This window comes from Orcinus orca, chromosome 10 (genome assembly GCF_937001465.1).
Source record: "Orcinus orca chromosome 10, mOrcOrc1.1, whole genome shotgun sequence".
Classification (NCBI taxonomy): Eukaryota; Metazoa; Chordata; class Mammalia; order Artiodactyla; family Delphinidae; genus Orcinus; species Orcinus orca.
Genome location: NC_064568.1, coordinates 32,374,174 through 32,393,520, shown reverse-complemented (window position 1 = coordinate 32,393,520; position 19,347 = coordinate 32,374,174). Strand labels below are relative to the sequence as shown.

The following is a 19,347-nucleotide window of genomic DNA, read 5'->3' as shown; positions in this document are numbered from 1 at the left end:
GAGGAACATTTTAAAACCTTTCACTCACAAGTTTTTCTTTCTCTAGTTTTTGCAGCAAATTTTCCATGTTACTTCCAATTCTTGTCTTTTCTACAACTTCATAGAGGCTGCAATACATTCCATTCTTCAAAACTGACATAGGAAAAAATACATAGTAAATATTCAAATCAAGTCTGCTTCTTATATATTTTAGTAAAATTAAATTGCTTTACCTTCATATGGACCTAAGTAAGTTTCCTTATAAAACAGCGCTGGAGGGATTTTCTGTTTCAGATGATCAATACTCATAACTGTTTCAACATCTAACTTCTCAGGACTGAAAGAAAATTGAAAAGGCGTATTTGCCTTACCTGTATTTTTAACTCTAGCAACGTTCTTTCTCTCTCGCTCCTTCTCTCTCTCTCTCTCTCTCTCTCACACACACACACACACACGCACGCACACACAAACCCACACACACACACAAGTATCCTGATGGAATACAGAAGAGCATATTTATGAATATCATACTTGATATTTGATTTGGGCAGTTCAGATATATGTACAGGTAGCTAGACTGTCCAGCAATATTACCAACCTTCCATCTTTAAGCCAGAAACTAACCCTTATTTATACCAATTTTACTAACCACAAAAGATAAAAAGTTGCCATTTTATTAAATGCAATTCAAATATGAACAGTTAAATTAATCTTCAACCATTTATGGGGACCCATAATGTTTACTGTGGTGGTAGCAAAAGATCATTTTAAACCTTTCTATTCCAACATATGTTGCACAGGACTGAAAACAGCATATAAATTTTAACTTAACTCACCACATCAAGCTGTTTCCAACAAAGAACTGATAAATTTTAAGTCTATCATGTTCAAATTGCTAAATGCAAAATATAGCTAATTAGGACAAAACTTTGAAAAATACTTTTAATATTTAAAATCACTAAAAAAAAATCTTATGCCATAAATGTGTATAACTATTTAGCCCATCTGCAAATCAAGACAGAAAAGCATAGGGCTCATTCTGCCAACTAAGTTTCCAAAGTTATCAAATCAATCTTTTTTAAAACAAACCACTGTTTATATGTAAGTTCTTATGGATCAAAGTAAAATTTAAATGTAAGTAAGAAAAAGGAATTTTAAGTGTAAGTAAGAACTGAATAATTAGCAACTACTAACTGCTATTTTCTTGTAATATAACATACTTACAGCTTGATAGGCAAAAAAGCACGAGTGGCTGACCTCAGAGAAATATAACACAAAAGCTTTCCTTTATTTAAAAGCTGTCCTTTCCACAACGTGTAGTTAAATTTATCTAAATAAAAAGAATAATGACACAACTCAGCCTCTTGGCAGCCCAGAAGCAAATATTTACTAGAACTAAGGGGAAAAACATCCAGAAACGCAGTTTAAGTAGAACCACCAAAAGAAACCTTGACATTTCTATTTACAGGGAATTCAAATACTAGGATTTTTGTTTCAGGTATCTTTTCCCCTATAAAATTATTCCAGATGAAAAGAATAACAAATTTATTTGCCTAAATGTCCTCATATCAGAAAGCTGAGGAGCAAAGACAATACAGTACTGCCCTCCTATTACCCCCAAAGGAGACTATACTAAATCCAGTTAACTACATGAATCCCTCACAATGTCTTACAGCTTCCACTTGCGCTCTTCTCATCACAGAGAAATCTGAAGATAGAAAGTGTCAATATTGCTTTCAATCTTCTCTCTCTTCTAAATTCTACACCTCTGATGAAGTTAATACTTTTAAAAGGCTGAGTTGTGAAACTTGTTCTATTTTTTACCTTTATCAACAAAGTGCTAAAATTCTTTGGTCTATTCACAGTACCAGCAGATTCTCAAAGGAGACCTTATGTTTGGATGACCAAATGTTGATGCTACATCATAACATGGCCTCGAGCTTTTTCATACTTTGCAGATTCTCATTCATTATAAAAATAAAACAAAGTACTTATTAATTTTTTTACTCTACATACTTATTCTTTCGATTTATAAAACTAAAAGAAAGAAATGTAAGAATCTTACCTGAGTTTCTATCTGCATTAAAGCTGTTAGATCTACAAATAAATTTTTAAAAAGAAAAAAGAAATATTACTGATTTCTAACAACATGAAAGTTAACATTCAGGGCATTGATAGAAATGCTATTTTTTAATGGGATACTGTACAAGAGAATTAAATCCTTCCCTCCCAGTAGGAAGAACAAATTACTTGTTACAACATTTAATAAATCCAAGTCTACTCAGAGAAATCAGAATCACTTACTTGGCTCAAATTACCGTATTTTCCCAAATTTAAGGGAGCTGTTTTTCCCAAAAATATCCATCAGGAGAGAATATAGTCCTTTAAAGTCTCGGTCAACTACTTTATTTTGGTGATGAGATGTGAGGAAATAGCCTCAATCATACTTAAATATTTACTAAGCTTCTATTATTTACTAGGCACAGTTCTGCGTAACAGAATTACAGGGATGAACAAAATCCCTGCCTTCATAAAGCTTACAGTCTCATAAGGAAGACAGACAACAATCAAAAAGTAAGTATATAGTTTACCAGATGATGATCGTTTTAAGTGCTATGGAAAAAAAGGAAGAAAGAAACTAAGGGTACATAGGTTTCAAAAAAAAATCATGGAAGGTCTCACTGACACTGTAAACTATGCAGCTAACTGAGGAATGAGGAGGAATAGCAAATGCAGAGGCAGGAGCATTCATGGCAGCATTCAAGGTACAACAAGGATGTTCATTTTAAATGATATGGAGGGTCAACAGATCAAATCAAAGAGGCAAAGAAAATTAACAGACAATCATTATTCCTAGGGGTATAACCTTATAATTAAGTGCTGGGTGTCTTTTAAAAATCACTGTTGAAAGGCACTATAGTAAATGTATCATGGAGATCACAAATATAGAGCCACCAAAAAAAAAAAGAATGAAAGAAAAACACAACTGTCAGGATATTATGCAGATCAGTACTTGTGGCTGTGGATGGTTTCCAGGGCTATTCACTGACCAAAAAAAAGTGCTGCATCTCAAACAACTTAAATGAAGACAATCTGATCTGAAAACTGATTAAAAGGTTGACCTTAAAGGGCTTCCCTGGTGGCGCAGTGGTTGAGAGTCCACCTGCCAATGCAGGGGACACACCAAAAAATGCAAGGGGACACAAAAAAAAAAAAAGAAAAAAAAAAGGCTGACCTCAAAAATGTTTGTTTCATGAAATGTGGCTTTTTAAAACTGCAGTATTTCTAAATTAATAGATATCACGCATGACTTCAAATCTGGGAACTCAAAGTAAAAATAAGTAGATATTTAACTGTTTCACCTACATCTCTGTAAATTTACTCATTCAATTTTGCCAAAACATTTTCTGGAATCACCCCCATGGGGGGAAAAAAGAAACTGATTTGTACCTGGTCACCTTATCGTAGAGCTTGTAAGAAATCATCAGTTAACTCATAATTAACTCTGACTGACCATTAGAATCACCTGGAAGTGTGTAAAAACTACCACAGCCTAGGCTCCTTCATAACTACTTGATTTAACTGGTTTGAGATGGGGCTGAGGATTTGTAGAAGCTCCCCATTTCCAGGAGAGCTAATACACAAAATTTCACTTTTAAAAACTGCATTTGGGGGAATTCGCTGGCAGTCCAGCAGTTAGGACTCTGTGGTTTCACTGCCGAGGGCCCAGGTTCGATCCCTGGTCTAGGAGCTATGATCCCACGTGCTTCACAGCACAGCAAAAAACAAAAAAACAAAATCAAACAAGCAAACAAAACTGCATTTGGGCATTCCCTGGTGGTCCAGTGGTTAGGACTCCCAAGCTTCCACTGCAGGGGGCACGGGTTTGATCCCTCATCAGGGAACTAAGATCCTGCATGCCACGTGACATGGCCAAAAAGAAAAACCCAAAAAAAAACAGCTGCATTTATGCAGCTACACAAACCTTCAATATCAGGGAAAAAAAGGTTAACCAGTGAGGTTTAAGTAAATTTTAGTTTTTATTTCCACACAGTTAAGTATCTGTCCTTCTAACTGACTTCTTAAAAGTCATCATGAACATTCATAAATCTAATTAATTTCAAGAGAAGGAAAAAAAATAGGAAGAAATACAAAGCGTTCCTCCTAACTCAGAAGTGCAGGATACGTGATATAAGACCATTCTGGATGACGTCTAAAATTCATGAGTCTTACCTTGATGAAGGTACGAACTTCGGAGTTTGTATATCATCTTTATAAGTAAAAGACACAACTGCATATGGACACACGTGTCTCGGTCTTCGCCTTAGCTCATCAAAGCCATACTCATAAAAATAATACTAAAAATAAGAAAATGCAAAATTAACTTCCTTAAGAAGGCAAGAAGTAGACAGTGAAATCTTACAATTACCTGCCTGGTTTTTGAGAAACACAATACCACTTAAGTACCTTTAATGAAAAATATCTTTAAGCACTGCTTGTCAATTTAATTAAAATAATTTGTACTTTATATTCATTGTATGATATAAAATATTCTGCTTCTATATATATACCAGATGCCAGGATGCTAATAGGTATTCCAGAAGTTTACTTCTGAAGAACTGACCAGTGGGAATGTGCAACAAATTTCCTCATGAAAATGAAACAAATGGAGCCTAAGCTCCCAGGTCAGCCCAGAAAAACCAATTTGATACAACAGTAAAATACTAAGAACACAATCTCAAGCAAACCTAGCATTTTGCTCATTATTTCAAAAGAAAAACACTTTTTTGACTCCAACTGCAGACAAAGCAACAAAGGGGAGGTGGCGGAGATTACAAACATAGATGACAAAGGCAGCTGAACCTCTTCCTATTACCCTATCCATCTGCCTCTCCCCTTCACCTATTCACAACATTCATTAGATTAGGGTTTTCTGACCTGCAGTCTAGGGATTTTCATTAAAAAGAATGCCCTAGTTTATAAACAAAGCACTGTCCTTCAAAGTCCATTCTCTTGGGAAACTTCCAATAATGTTGCTGTTGCTCTAAAAATGCCTGGAATTTTTCTGGAAACATCAAGCCAATTTACAAGTTCTGCTAGAAAAACTAGTAACTACTTTATAGTTATATTTCATATCTACTAATACTACTGTCCAGAAGGTAATCAAATGAGTCAGCCCAGATGACTTTGGTGAATATAATTTTTGCTAAAAGCCCCCAACAACAGGTCTTGCCCACTGAGATTCTTCAAAAAGAAAAGAGCAAGAATAAACTTTATTTTATGTAAATAAAGTAAAAATCAAAGAAAAGAAAAAGAAAGAACATTTCCAGGGAGGTGAGCACCACCACTTTTCACATACAATCCATTCAGATCCATTCACATTTTTTATACATTTGTTAAAAAGAGTAACATTATAGTCAAACAACATATAAAAACACAACAACTGATATTCATCAAATACTACACTTTTAAATATGTGTAGTTTACTATAAATCAATTACATCTGAATAAAACTTAAAGAATGAATTCTAAGTTTGCATTTTAGAAAAATACTAATAAAAATAGAAAATATCTACCAAATCAATAATACAAAGTGATATGAATTAAGGTAATTCAAGGGGCTTTAACTTTACCTTAAAGAATGAGCAATATTTTATTAGACAGGATCTTTCTAGGCCAGGAGAAACCAAGGCTTCAAGAGGAAATGAGATCGTTGAGGGCAGGAATTATACAAAAAACAGGCTGGAGGTCACAGTCTACAGGCAGGGAGAGCTAGCTAGGCTAAGGAGTCTGAATATCACTGTAAGTCTAAGGGGGGGCCACTGTTACGTTTCTGAGCTATCTTGGAAACACTGAACAAACAGCAGTGAGAGTCACTGGAGTCTAGCAGTGGTAAGTGGAAACCAGAGTCTAGTGTGGTGGCAAGGAGAACTGAAAGGGAGACATTTTAAAGGACTTAGTGACAAACTGATATGAGGTCATAACACTAAAATGGATCCAGGTACTTACCTGAGTAAGCTCATAAGCTCTATAAGCCAAAAGTGATGTAATTCTATTGGCATTCTTCGACACATGACATTCATGCTTTGGTGTTGGGTCCAAAGCACTTTTATTTAATATAGATTCCAAACTTTTTACACCCATCGGGTCATATATACTCTTTATTTTACCCTAAAATACAGAAAACCTTTTAAGTCCACCAAAACCTAATTACTGACTGTATAACATTAATATTATAGAATAACTCTTTGAATATAGATTACCTATAACAACAGCTTTTTCCTTTAATATCTGGTAATAAAGTAATACCCAACACTTTTTACTAATATCGAAGCAGTAAGAAAAGGTTAACCAAAAAAAAAAAAAGCTTGTTTGAATTTAATACAAGGAAATAAAAATTTTCTTCACAACACTTCACTAGCTTAAATAACATTCTCAACATATTTCCCTCTCTTCATTCTTTTCTTTGGAAAGGAAAGCAAACTCTAAAGCTCAGAAAGCTCAGATTAAAGACGGCAAACCACTCTCAAAAGTATCTTTATATGCCAAACACAAGCAAGCACTGGTTTTTAATTCAATCAAACCCCTAAAGACAGGGTCGACTAAAATCCAAGTCAAATGCTGTCTTTGATATATGAAATGTAAAAGTTGAAATTACCTTCATTATTTTAAAAATAACAACATCGCCCACTGCCCCAGCTTCCAAAGGATTAGCTTGTAATAAATCAGCATACCTAGAAAGATAGACACCTAGCAAAGAGGGAAAAATTAAAGTTTTGTTTTAATATGGACACAAATATAAAAAGTCCAAATATTTAACATAGTAAGAGATAAAAGGTATGACACCTTTAAAAAAATGTAATGATAGCTGATATTTAACCAAAGCAAAAAATAAAACTAGAAAAAACATGAAAAATCAAAATTTTCAAAATCACTAGAACTAGACTAAGACATTAAAAAAAAAGATAACCCTTGTTTAATTGGAAGTATGCAAAATCAGAAACAAAGGATAAAACTGGTTTTCATTGCAGAACCTGAAACTAGTCTCTTTTTCTGGGAACATGACAAAGCATACATGAATTTAATTATAAGGACAACAGCGAAATTAGATAATATATTTTTAAAGGGCAACTTAGTAGTAGGTAAATGAAAAAAGAAAAAAGATTACCCATGGAAGGACTGCCAAGAATTGTTATTTTGGACTGGCCCACCTGTAATCCTTTTTCACATATGCTCTGAACCTAAATAAACAAAACATTTCATCTTACAGTCAATACATTAAAAATGTGAAAAGACAGTTTGTAAACTTGTTTTAAGTAAAATCCAAGCTTCTAAATTATATTTTTTTATGTTACAGAAATTATACATATACATGCTAGTTTATGACTAAATATCAATGTGAAACTGGCATACACTTCCAATGTAACCATAGCTGTAATCTATTTTTGTTTATGCCAGGTCTGACATATACTTAGAATTCGTGCCATTCATATATATAAACATCTCCTTTTAGAAAGAATTAGTCCTGGCAAACTATTTAAAGAGAAATTAACTCCACCTAAACATCTTTGATCAAAGGAGTAAAAATAGTTCCCAGCACATATAATCAGTAATATAGAAGATAATCTACTTTAATAAAGGAAAAATTATTTACTATCAAGCACATTCCAGGGGGGAAAATTAGGTTTGATCAAAGAAAAAATGAACATATTTGAAAAGCAAATTACAAACAATGAAATACCTTGCACTAAGCCATTTTTTCCATTTCTACAAAAAATTGTTTATAAAAATCAAGTGTATAGTATAACTCATTCACTTTGTTATAAAGCAGAAACTAACACACCATTGTAAAGCAATTATACTCCAATAAAGATGTTAAAAAAAAATCAAGTATTGATTAATTGCAAATTTAGGTAACTTACAATGGAAGCACTTTCAAATTGTTTTTTATAAAATGGGTTCACTTACCTGATACCGATCAACCATCAGAAATGCATAGGATTCTGAAAGTTCTTTATCTAAACGACCATCAAACTTCAGTTCTCTTCGCTTTTCTGTAAACTAAATGAAATTAAATCTATAACGACTCCTTAGTATGTGATTATGTTTTTCAAGCTAAGAGTTTCAGGAAGCTTATTTCTAAGAAATTCCAAATCAGCAATTCCCTGGTGGTCCAGTGGTTAGGACTCTGCGCTTCCACTGCTGGGGGCCCGGATTTGATCCCTGCTCAGGGAACTAAGATCCCACAAGCCGCGAGGCATGGCAAAAAAAAATCCATATCTACGAAAGTGGAAATTATCTTTTCTCTCCCTGTAATTTCTACACTTCATTTTTTCCCATTATAATTGGATCTTTATCCTTACAATATAGTCAAATAAGCATCTAGTGCTAAACAATTTTAACTAAATTTCTATTAAAATCTTACCACACTCCAACTCTCCCATAGATTTTTTTTTTTTTTTTTTTTTTTCCAGTATGCGGGCCTCTCACTGCCGTGGCCTCTCCCGTTGCGGAGCACAGGCTCCGGACGCGCAGGCTCAGCTACCATGGCCCACGGGCGCAGCCGCTCCACGGCATGTGGGACCTTCCCGGACCGGGGCACGAACCCGTGTCCCCTGCATCGGCAGGCGGACTCTCCACCACTGCGCCACCAGGGAAGCCCTCCCATAGATTTTTAAGTTCATTTTTTGATTATCTTTGGATCTCTCATTTTACCTGACATGGTGCACTGCATATAGGTGGTTTAATAAATCTCTGTTTAATGACCAACTTCTACACTATAAACTCAATTAGGACAAGGAAAAATGTTTCATTTCTTTATAATTATATTCTCAGTGCCAAGTACATAAGCCATGCTCCATACCCATTTCCAGGATAAAAGAGTGACTTGATCTAAGTACATCTGAACTGTAAGTCACCCTAAACTGCTGGCTTTCACTTTTAGATACAAGCAAATAGATATGGAGCCCATACCTAACAGATTTACATGCCATGTTCAGGCTATTACCGATCTTCAATAATATAATTAATGAATCTTTAAATTTTCATATAAAATTAACAAATAATCCCTATCATATCATGAAACCACATCAAACTACCAAGGTTTTAATTTCCTCTGGGAGCCATTAACATTCATCCACTTTAGGGATCCTTTCAAAGTTAAATTCTCATAGCACTAGATTAACCAACCTATAAAAGTACAAAATTAATAGTATTTCATGTACATCAGAAAGCAATATACACATCAAATATTTCTAAACATCTCATTTGTATTACCTCAGGATTATTACGGCTTTTCCTAAATCAAAACTCAAAAAAAGATTCTAATTTGTATATGAAACTTAAATTCACTACCTAACAGGCTCAACTATTCCGCTTTGTTCTCACTTTTTCACTAAGAATTTCTACTAATGATATTAAGATAACTCAATTACCAGGCAATAACTGGGGAAAAAATTAAGCATATCCTAAAAAAAAAAAAAAGTATTGTATTTCATTAACCTTCCAATTGAGACATAATATGCTCTTAGAGATTCCATTTAACTAACACGCTTGAAAGAGCAAAAAGCCTTGTAATGAATTTACAATTAAGCCATTATACAATAAGCTATCCCTATGCTTAAGATTCATTGTTAGTAAAAGAAGTTATCTTACACAATCACACATTAATTTAACAGAACAGATAAATGTAGTGCAATATCAACAGTGTTTAGGGAAAACAACATGCCATTTAAAACTTGTTTTTTCCCTCCATAATTTGGTTTTCCTAAGAACTTTAGCATTTTTAAAGAAAAGGAAGAAAGTAAAACAAATTCCAGGCTATTAACTGGTTCTGAAGAATCTTACAAAAAGCACAATTTAAAACATACCTCCTGGACTTCCCTGGTGGCGCAGTGGTTAAGAATCCGCCTGCCAATGCAGGGGACACAGGTTCGAGCCCTGGTCCGGGAAGATCCCACATGCCGCAGAGCAACTAAGTTCGTGCGTCACAACTAGCGAGCCCGTGCTCTAGAGCCCGTGAGCTACAACTACTGAGCCCGCATGCCACAACTACTGAAGCCCGCGAGGCATAACTACTGAGCCCGCATGCTGTAACTACTGAAGCCCGCACACCTAGAGCCCATGCTCTGCAACGAGAAGCTACGGCAATGAGAAGCCCGCATACAGCAATGAAGAGTAGCCCCCGCTCGCCGAAACTAGAGAAAGCCCGCACGCAGCAATGAAGACCCAACACAGCCAAAAATAAATAATAAAAATAAATAAATTAAAAAAAAAAAACATACCTCCTTTTCCAAAAGCTCATTATGTATCAAGCAAGCACGTCTGTAGTTAAAATTTGTTACTGAAGTTGGTTCAAGGTAAGATGAGTGGAGAATATTTAAAACATCTTCAAATTCCCGAGAGCCTGGAGTTAATGGCTGAAAAAGTGCTAAAATAAAAAACAGTATTAATTTTAAGATTCCATCTTAAATGTAGTTTTTTATATTTTTGTGGCTTTGTTAATATAACTTTTAAATAAAGTTAAAAAAAAGCATCAAGGCTATCTTATTTTGTGATATGCAAAAGAGATACTTATTAATTCATTAAAGAAAAAACTCTTCAGCAGCGAGCATCTGGCATTACACATGCAGAAAAGGAAGTTACAATTTTGCAAAACTTAGGGGATGCTACACTAGGCAACCTAAACTGCTTAAAGACGCTCATAAGAACCTGTGCATAAACTCAACTTGCCTCAACTCCTATTTTATGTTACATTTAGGTAGTATGTCTAGGACCATTTATTTCAGCAAATGAAATGCTTATGCCATAAGTAAAAGGATAAAAACATTTAAGACACTTAGCTGTCTATACAATAAAATGATTCTATCTGGTTTTTAATACTAAAGTTAGAATAAAATATGCTGCATCCATTAGCTTCTTGTATTACCAATATAAAGTAGGAGGATATTTACTATGAAAACTTGGTGAAATGGAAAGATGTGGAACTTTGGAGACAAAACAGGACACAAATATCAGGTCTAGCATTTACTGGCTTTGTGGGAGACCTTGGGTAAATCAATGACTTAACAAAACAAGCTCGGTACTTTCTTCAGTAAAAAGGAGAACTCCAGCTATCCTAATAACCACTATATGCCATATGGCTAACACATGGAAAAGGCTCTAAGCACAGCATCTGGTGCAAAGAAAAACAGTAAAAGTTTTTATTCCCCACTCCACCAACTACTGCATACTCCCTTTAATTTTTAAAATACTTAAGTGAAATATACAATTTGTTCTTCAAACAGTAGCCTAATAACCTCAAATTTCCACTTTATGCATGAAATAAGTTATAAATTTAAAACATCAAGTCTATATATATACTTTCCCCAAACCAAAAGGAACCACTTATTTTTCACTGTAGATAGAAGTATTCATAGAACTTATGTTATATGCTATTACCTTAATTTCTTTCAAGATACTATATATAGAGTCAATAAATGTCATTCAAAATACTTTTAGGCCACTACTGAAAGCGGTGTTCTACTTGTACATACTCTCAAAGGTACTAAAGAGCAGCTGTTTTTACTGTATTCCCTATAACGTCAAATGACATATCCATTCATCCACCAAACCATGTATATATTACAAAAGTGCCTGTAAAAATGTAGCTTTCAATGAGAGAATGTGTATAGAACAAATGATTCCCACTACTTTGGAATTGCACACTAAAAAAGGTGGCAGCGGGATAAAATCAACATACTTATAATAATGCAATAAAGACAGTAGGAGTAAGCAGGGGAAAAAAACACTCAAAAAGAACTAAAGAACTACTAAACACAGAGTGTGCTATAATAAAATTTATAGCAGATGGATATACTCAATAATCTATTGATTGTAAGCTCCATGAGAGGAGGAACTATATCTGCCTTGTTCATTACTCTACCTTTTCTTGGGGCACTGGTCCCAAGCTGAATGACTGAGTGAGTGAAGATGAGAATAAACTTTGTCAAGACTTTTTTATATTGAATACAAATATATTCTAAACTACCAAAATATGATTGTTGTCATTTTAAATTAGGTCTCACAAATTCAACCATTCAGTGATATATAAAACAAAACGAAAGCTCAAAAAACGGAGACATCCATTCTCTCAATTCAAATCTGTTTTATAGAATACAGTAGGAGAAAACGTTTTATCTTTCTGTCTGTCCCCAACTAAACTGGAAAAACTTGTGAGGGAAAACAGCACGTGGAAGTTTTCATAGGCTTTCCCATCCAAAATGAGCCAAGCATGATTCTTAAAGTTGGGTTTTATGCATGATTGATTTTTATGTTTCTAAACTAACAAGTGACTTCAGGTATCTAAAGATGTGACAAAAAGAAGTATCAAAAGAAGTAGCTTTAAATTTCTATGAAATTTTACAATCTACAAAATGAAATCATTTTCCTTAGCTAAGCTATTCCAACACTATTTCCACTGTCAATCTAACCAAAAGTGAAAGATTCAAGTTAAATCATATAAATTTATATAGACATTAACTTTCAAATTATTCTCAAAAAAGTACTTAACATTTGTTTCATTCCAAAGCAATGTCCTAGTCACCTCAAGTAATACTCAACTAGACTGCCAGTGTGAAAAAAATTCTTGTGAATAAAAATACAGAAAAAGGTGCAAGATTTTAGGTCTAACAATACCTGTGTCCTAGTAGGTATTTTATATTTCAAATATCTCAGTTGGCTTTACTAGTTAGGCCAAAGTTATAATTTCTAGTTTTTCTTCCCAATTATCAATTTCTGTAAGAATAAAATTATGCTGTAGCTATTTTTAAAGATTTCAAGTCAATGTGCTGGTAATAGTAGTTTAGAAATATAACCAGTTTATGTTCTGAATGTACATTCCCTGGTGGCCTATTTTGTCCTTAATAATCCTCTAAAGGACATACCTGATCAACACATTCTGTCACTTCTTTTAAAGAAAACATATATACATCACAGTATTATGGGTCATCACTGAGGCAATAATAATAAATAAACCTGTAACTACCCGTAGGGGATCAGAACATTTTATATATTTATCATCCATTTCACATAGGAAGTCAGAATCCAATATACTGTTCTCCGGATTCTGACAATTTTTGAGTCTAACAATTAGTGGCTCATTATTCCTTTTCAGATACTGTACTAAGAGCTTTATATGCATTATCTCATTTAATCATCGAAACCACCCTATGAAGTTCATTATGCCCATTTCACAAATGAAACTGAGCTAACAGTTAACTTGGCCCAAGGCTGATACGTGAATAGGGCAGGTGTGAATTCAAAATAAGGCTCCCTAGCTGCAAATCTTGTTTCCTGAACTATAAGTAAAACATGTATATGTAAGTGCTGAATATAAGTGATGAAACAAATCATTCCAAGAGCTGGAAAAACAGAATTGTTTCCTCATTTTAGACCAAGAAATTATATTAGCTATATGGAAATTAGCAATAAAAGAAAAAGAATTTGATGTCTAGAATGCTCTTTCTACCCTCTTATGTCTTCTTTTGAATCTCATTTCTTAGTATTTCTTTCTCATTTATTGCATTTAACAGGGCCAAAAGCCATAGCTAACACCCTTTTTTGGTTTATAAAGGTTAACAGCAGTCGTAATAATTCTTCCAGACATTAAGAAACATATAATTTTGCTTATTTACAGTGCTTCCATCAAATTCATGTCAGAAAGATAGTTACTGAGTTGATTTCTGATAATTCACAAGGCTCTTCTATTGACAAAACTGATGATAGATGTGTTTTCATCATTTTTTTTTCTCTTTTGTCCACACTACATGGCATGCAGGATCTTAGTTCCCCAACCAGGGATCAAACCTGTGCCTCTGCAGTGGAAGCATGAAGTCTTAACCATTAGACCATCAGGGGAGTCCCTTTTATAGATGTGTTTTTATGGGATTCAAGAAAAGACTTACAAAGGCACTTGGAGATTTATAATTCAAATGAGGAGACTGTCTATATCACAGAACTACAACTAGAATTGAGTATTTTATATTACTGGTAGCATATAAAACATACTAAGAATTAAATGTTAAACTTAAGCAGCTGGAATAGACGTAAAATTAAGGTCACCAAATAGTAGCTTTGTTTCTTAGTCAAAGGAACATTTTTCCTCAACTACTTTTACCAACTCATTTAGTGTCAATGCCACTCTTTGTGTTTGTATTGTTTATGTGTATATGTAAAAAAAAAAATCATAAGTGTAAAAACAAGCTAAAATTAAAAAAAGATGGACCAGCGTTATAAAAATATACCAAGGGAAATTCCAAAATATACATTCCAATTTAAAGTAATTCATGGAAGAAAAGGAAATGGCAAAGAGTAGGCTGCGGATCTCATTGGTCTGCAATACTCTCTGAATCCATCTCTCTGATGTCTATGGATATTAATGACTAAAATACAATGAATATCCATTTGTTCCTCATGATAATTTAGACATTTTAAAAATCATTTTTCTTCAGTCTAATAAAATTACTACAGACATAATACTGTAGGAATGGGTGATTCATCTCTACTCATGATTGAACATAGTGCAGAATCAGTAATAAACATTCTAGCAGAGATCTAGAGAGATAATATGAAACTTGACTTTTTTTGGACTGGGAATACGTCAAAGAAAGTTTTACCTCCATTACTTAGAATTTATATGCGCCTATCAAACGTTTTATGTGGATGACTGGATTCTGCCTGTACATTCCTGCTCAGATTTACTTCTATGTAGGGAAAACTGTGGTGCTTAGAACCAAGCCATTCATATACAGCTACTAAAACATCATGTAAATTTCCTTAAGAAAGAGACTCAACCCCAAAGTCTTCAAAAAGACAACTCCAAATTTTGTGGGAAAAGATGGGGATGTGGGAGGAGAATTGGCCTTTAATTTTCCTGAACTAGACCAGTATGGATGCAGGTGCGTAAGAGCATTTAGTTTGTGATGCACCTGCATGAGACGCAGATGCACGAGAGCAATTAATCTTGTGCCCTACATAAAGCATTAACCAATAAACATTTTCCAGAAAGCGCATCATTACTACTTCATTTCCCAAGACCTTTGGAGGGAAAAATTATATCAAATACAATTACTGATTTTAATTTACTTTTGATGACTTACACTATCAGATTTTAGAGTAGAAGAAGGCAATAGTGAAACATCTACTGACGAAGTGCAATTCCACAATTCGGTTAAATATAACAGTGACTCCTTACAGTACAGAAAGTAGCCCAGCCAATAAGTAAACAGAATAGCACACAGATCACAAAGAGTAAAATCTTACTCTTCTAGTCAACAGATGACTTAATCTGTGAGTACTTATTAAATGTGTTAATTTTCTAATGAACATAATTTTGGAATCTCAAAATTCCCCAGGGATGAAGACATACTAAACATCACTAAATTTAATAGTTGTTAAAAAAAATTTTTTTTAAGTGAACTAAAACTTTTCTACAATAAAAAAGAAATAAGAAGTACTCTACACCTAGGTTCAAATTCCAACTCCACCATTTACTAGCTGTGTAACCTTGGGCAAGTTATTTACCTCAGTAGTTCAGTCTCCTCATCTGTAAAATGGGAATAGTACCTACCACATAGGATTACTGAGATTTAGTTAGTACATATAAACTTCTGAGAACAATGCCTGTAACTTATTAAGCACTATAAAATGTTTGTCAATATCATTACTTAATTAGAATGGCAGTATTTTGGATGTTATGCTACTGTGAAGACCAATAAAAGAACTGAGTCAAGTTATACTCACAAAGATTTACCTTTAAGCTACCAAAAACATGAGTCCTAATCTTAAATTTCACTGTAAAGCAGTCACAAGCAAAGGTCTGCCATATTAAAATACGAATGCAACAGAACCTTTGATACTGAAAAGTTCAAGCAGAGGTATCTACTGAAAATGATCTAATATTCATGATAAAAGACTCAGATGACCACACCACTAATACCTAGCCAAATCCTATACATAAAGTGATACCTTTCAAGTCTTCCAAGAGGACATTATCTTGGGATCAAGTGTGAAACTAGCAGTACCTGCCGAACTGTTTCTGATAAAGCATTTTTTTAATGAAAAGTTATATTTTTCTATTAAATTCTATCACCAAGTATTAACTCCTTTCAGGTTGGACAGGATGAAGTCCATGATGGTAAAAAGCTTATTTAAGTTTTAAAAGTGCTATTTAGATCGCTATTGCACTATTTGAACAGCTGCTGCTAAGTGTGCAAATATTTAGACAAGTTAAAAATTACTCACTTTCACGAAACATGAAAAAAGTCCACTGTGTTATATTTTCCTTACCAAAACCTCCCTAAGAGGAGAAAGGTAACAAATTTCCCCCAAAGAAGCATCAGACTCAGGGGAGAAAAAAAAGACAACTAGGTTTTATATTTCCTAATTCCTCAATTATTATCTACTTTTAATGTGTTCAAATGAGGTCTATTTTACAGCAACCTCTGGATTTATCTAATTAAAAAAAAACCACACATGCAAACAGTGCCTTTCAACATTTCCTAGTGCCCTCCCACATTTCAACCCAAATGGGTTTTATGCCAATTTCCTGGTCCTATCAAAAATTAAAAGGAGGTACATCATGCTTTGTTTTGCTTAAAACCCTAAAAAAACGGACTTCAAAATTGTATCAAGCTAAAAAATTTTTTAAAAAGAAAAAAATTCAACCTCCTACTTCGATCCTATAACCAGAGCCCATCTGAATCTACTTCCAACCTATTCTCTACCAATTGATAACTCAGGATGAAATCTAATTTTCCTCATATAGACTCTACATCTTAACTAAACCAAAAGGATTGATAACCTTGACCTATACAAGAATTCTCTTGAACCCTAAAATGTATTACATTAACTCACTTAAAAGATACTTCTAGAAACATTCTGCATGCTAGTGGACAAAAGATAACTTCATCTTTCTCAACATGGTTTCTCACACCAAGGATTTCCCTGGCTTTATCATCCAAATAGAAATTAACAATTTGACTTTATTTGTATCTTACTGACAGAAGGCTAACAATTTCAGGTGTGCAAATGTAGCTGGTTATGCACATGGCAAGAGGAAGCACATGCTTCATTCAAGAGTCTCTTTACCAAGATTCAAGTTACAAATAAAAAACGTTTTCCGCAAATAAGAAAATTCCTATTACTTTCCAAAGTAAATCTGAAAAAACGGAACCACGCACTAAAACAAAAAGAGGCTTTAAATTGACTAAATCCAGACAGAGTATCCCAAATCGCTGGAGAGTCAAAAATTGTTTTCTAAGAATTGAAAACGATAACTTCCTCCATTAGAAAGGTGTCACAATACGGCATTAAGTTTTAAAAAGGTAACGTACTTCATTTAACTGTTCCCATACTGGTTCCAAAAACCAGACTGGACTTTTAAATATTTTTCTGAAGTTCTCTCATCTGCAAGATCAAGTTGGTGACTCTTGGGCATAAGCTGACCTCTATTTTTTTCCACAGGGAAATTACTGCACCAAGAACCTACCTTCCCAAGCTTCTCAAATACAAGAAAAAAACATACTAACGTTGGATTTAGAGACAGCCCTATCTAGCTCTTCAAAAACAAGAAAAAAAAATCTACATGGAAATGAAGTGTGATGGCAAACAGCAGTGTGCATGAATCACATCTAACGGAGATGTCTAAACAAGGGAAGACGCTGACATCGAGCAAATTTCAAGTAGACGCATAGAGCTGAAGAATTTCCACAGGGAGAAGCACTTGTGGTCCTCTCAACGCAATGGCCTTGGAGAAAGCCCCAGAATCCATGGCCACGGGTTATTTCCACAGTGAGACTTCTCAGAAGCATCCTTAGGAGGACACATCAGCTTCTCTGCCTTCAGGGGCTGGGAGGGAGGGGCGCCGAGCACCATCTTTCCTCTCTGGGAGCTGCAGCCTTACGGACAAGCTTCAAACCTGAGCTACTTCCAACTTCCACGGGGAGAGGGGGAGCAGGGAGCGTGGTTCCACCGCTTTCCTCTCGCACCAAGCGCAGCAGCTGGGCGGCCGTGGCAGTGCGGGGAGAGGCGGCTGGCGCTGCATGCGTGTTTACGTGTCTCGGATGGGTGTGGGAAGGAGACAGAGAGGTTCTAATGAAAAGATGGAGGGGAGAGAGAAAGAGGGGTTGGGAAAAAGGGGAAGCACCACCTTTCTTTTCTCTGCTCTTCCTGGGGATCTGAAAACTCCTCCTAACGGGTCTTTCGGGCTCTTCGGGGCCTTTGGGCAGAGCGGCCGCGCCCGCCTCACAGGAGTCCTGAGGCTGCTCGTGGCAGAGGCTCGGGGCGGCCTCGGCAGCCGCGGTCTCCTCAGGCCCGGCGCCGCCGCCGGGCTCCGCGACGCTGAGGCCGCCGCCATTTTGTGGGGAGGACTCAAGCTCCGGAAGCGCCTGCTTCAGCTCGTCGTCTCCGCCGCCGCCGCCACTTTCCCAGTTCGCGTCCGTCGGCGGAGAGGCCTCCGCCTCCGCAGCAGTAGCCATCGCGCCGGCGTGAGGAGCGCCGGGAAGCTTCTGCCTACAAGGTCGACGGAGGTGGGGGGAAGGGGTGGCGGGCCAGCTTCGCCGCCAAGCTGCTCTCAGCCCACCCACCCCCTTCCCCCCCGTGGCCGCTGGCCGCTATCCCGGCCCAGCAGCCTCTCGGGGGCCCCAAAGCGGGCGCTACAACCGTGCGGCCCGACCGCTCGGGCAGTTCTTCTGCCGGCCCCCACCACTCAACGTGCTGGCGTCGGGGCCGGGATGGGGCGGGGCCATCTCGGAGCGCTCCACCAATGGGGGCGCGGCGCCCGCCTCCGCGGGTGCGGACAGACAGCGCCGGGGGGTGGAGCCTCGGGGCGCCGGAGCCCGCCAAAAGGGGCGACCGCAACGGCTGGAGAGTACCTCGACGCCGCGGCCGGCTGCGGGGTGGATGGGCCTCAGGACGAGCTGCGAGTTCCCGGACCACGCTCGGCCAGTGTTGCAGGCGAGGGAGGCGCGCTGCGCCAGGTCCCGAGAACGCAGGCGTCGCCTCTTTACGGGCAAGATTACCCGGCTTCTCCGCGCACGATTCACATCGGCCAGGACAGTACAGAGGCAGTGGTTGTGGGACGATCTCGGCTTTGTGAAATATTTACGTGCATATAAAGCCCTGGAGTGGCGATAAGAGATAAGAGCATGAAAGCCTCGGGGGCCCACTTAACCGACCTGCAGTTCCCACCGGATCTTGCACCTTTACAACACATTACTCCCACCCGCCCCCCTCTTTTATCTAGAAGGGTTAGAACCAGTGGCACGCCTCCAGCAAACAGTCGATACCTTGGTCCTTTGATTTGACTTCATAGCCTAATGTTAACAGGAT

At 36.6% G+C, this 19,347-nt stretch overlaps 1 protein-coding gene across 7 annotated transcripts in view; it reads right to left on the bottom strand.

Annotated features, from left to right (window-relative positions):
- The window catches only part of TASOR (transcription activation suppressor), a 49,250-nt gene extending 30,516 nt beyond the window's left edge, over window positions 1–18,734 (bottom strand). For 5 of the 7 annotated variants that reach the window (XM_004267933.4, XM_033424625.2, XM_004267934.3 and 2 more), the window contains exons 1-11: window positions 18,167–18,734; window positions 10,263–10,408; window positions 7,948–8,040; window positions 7,148–7,220; window positions 6,638–6,729; window positions 5,989–6,150; window positions 4,213–4,337; window positions 2,045–2,076; window positions 1,204–1,309; window positions 213–316; window positions 29–132 (exon numbers count right to left, since the gene is read on the bottom strand). In XM_004267933.4, the coding sequence (XP_004267981.1) occupies window positions 29–132; window positions 213–316; window positions 1,204–1,309; window positions 2,045–2,076; window positions 4,213–4,337; window positions 5,989–6,150; window positions 6,638–6,729; window positions 7,148–7,220; window positions 7,948–8,040; window positions 10,263–10,408; window positions 18,167–18,494 (1,365 nt within the window). In that variant the 5' untranslated portion in view covers window positions 18,495–18,734. The remainder of the gene's footprint in view (window positions 1–28; window positions 133–212; window positions 317–1,203; window positions 1,310–2,044; window positions 2,077–4,212; window positions 4,338–5,988; window positions 6,151–6,637; window positions 6,730–7,147; window positions 7,221–7,947; window positions 8,041–10,262; window positions 10,409–18,166) is intronic. The other 2 variants (XM_012532388.3, XM_033424626.2) reach the window with 2 other exon arrangements.
- Between the last annotated feature and the right edge of the window lie 613 nt (window positions 18,735–19,347).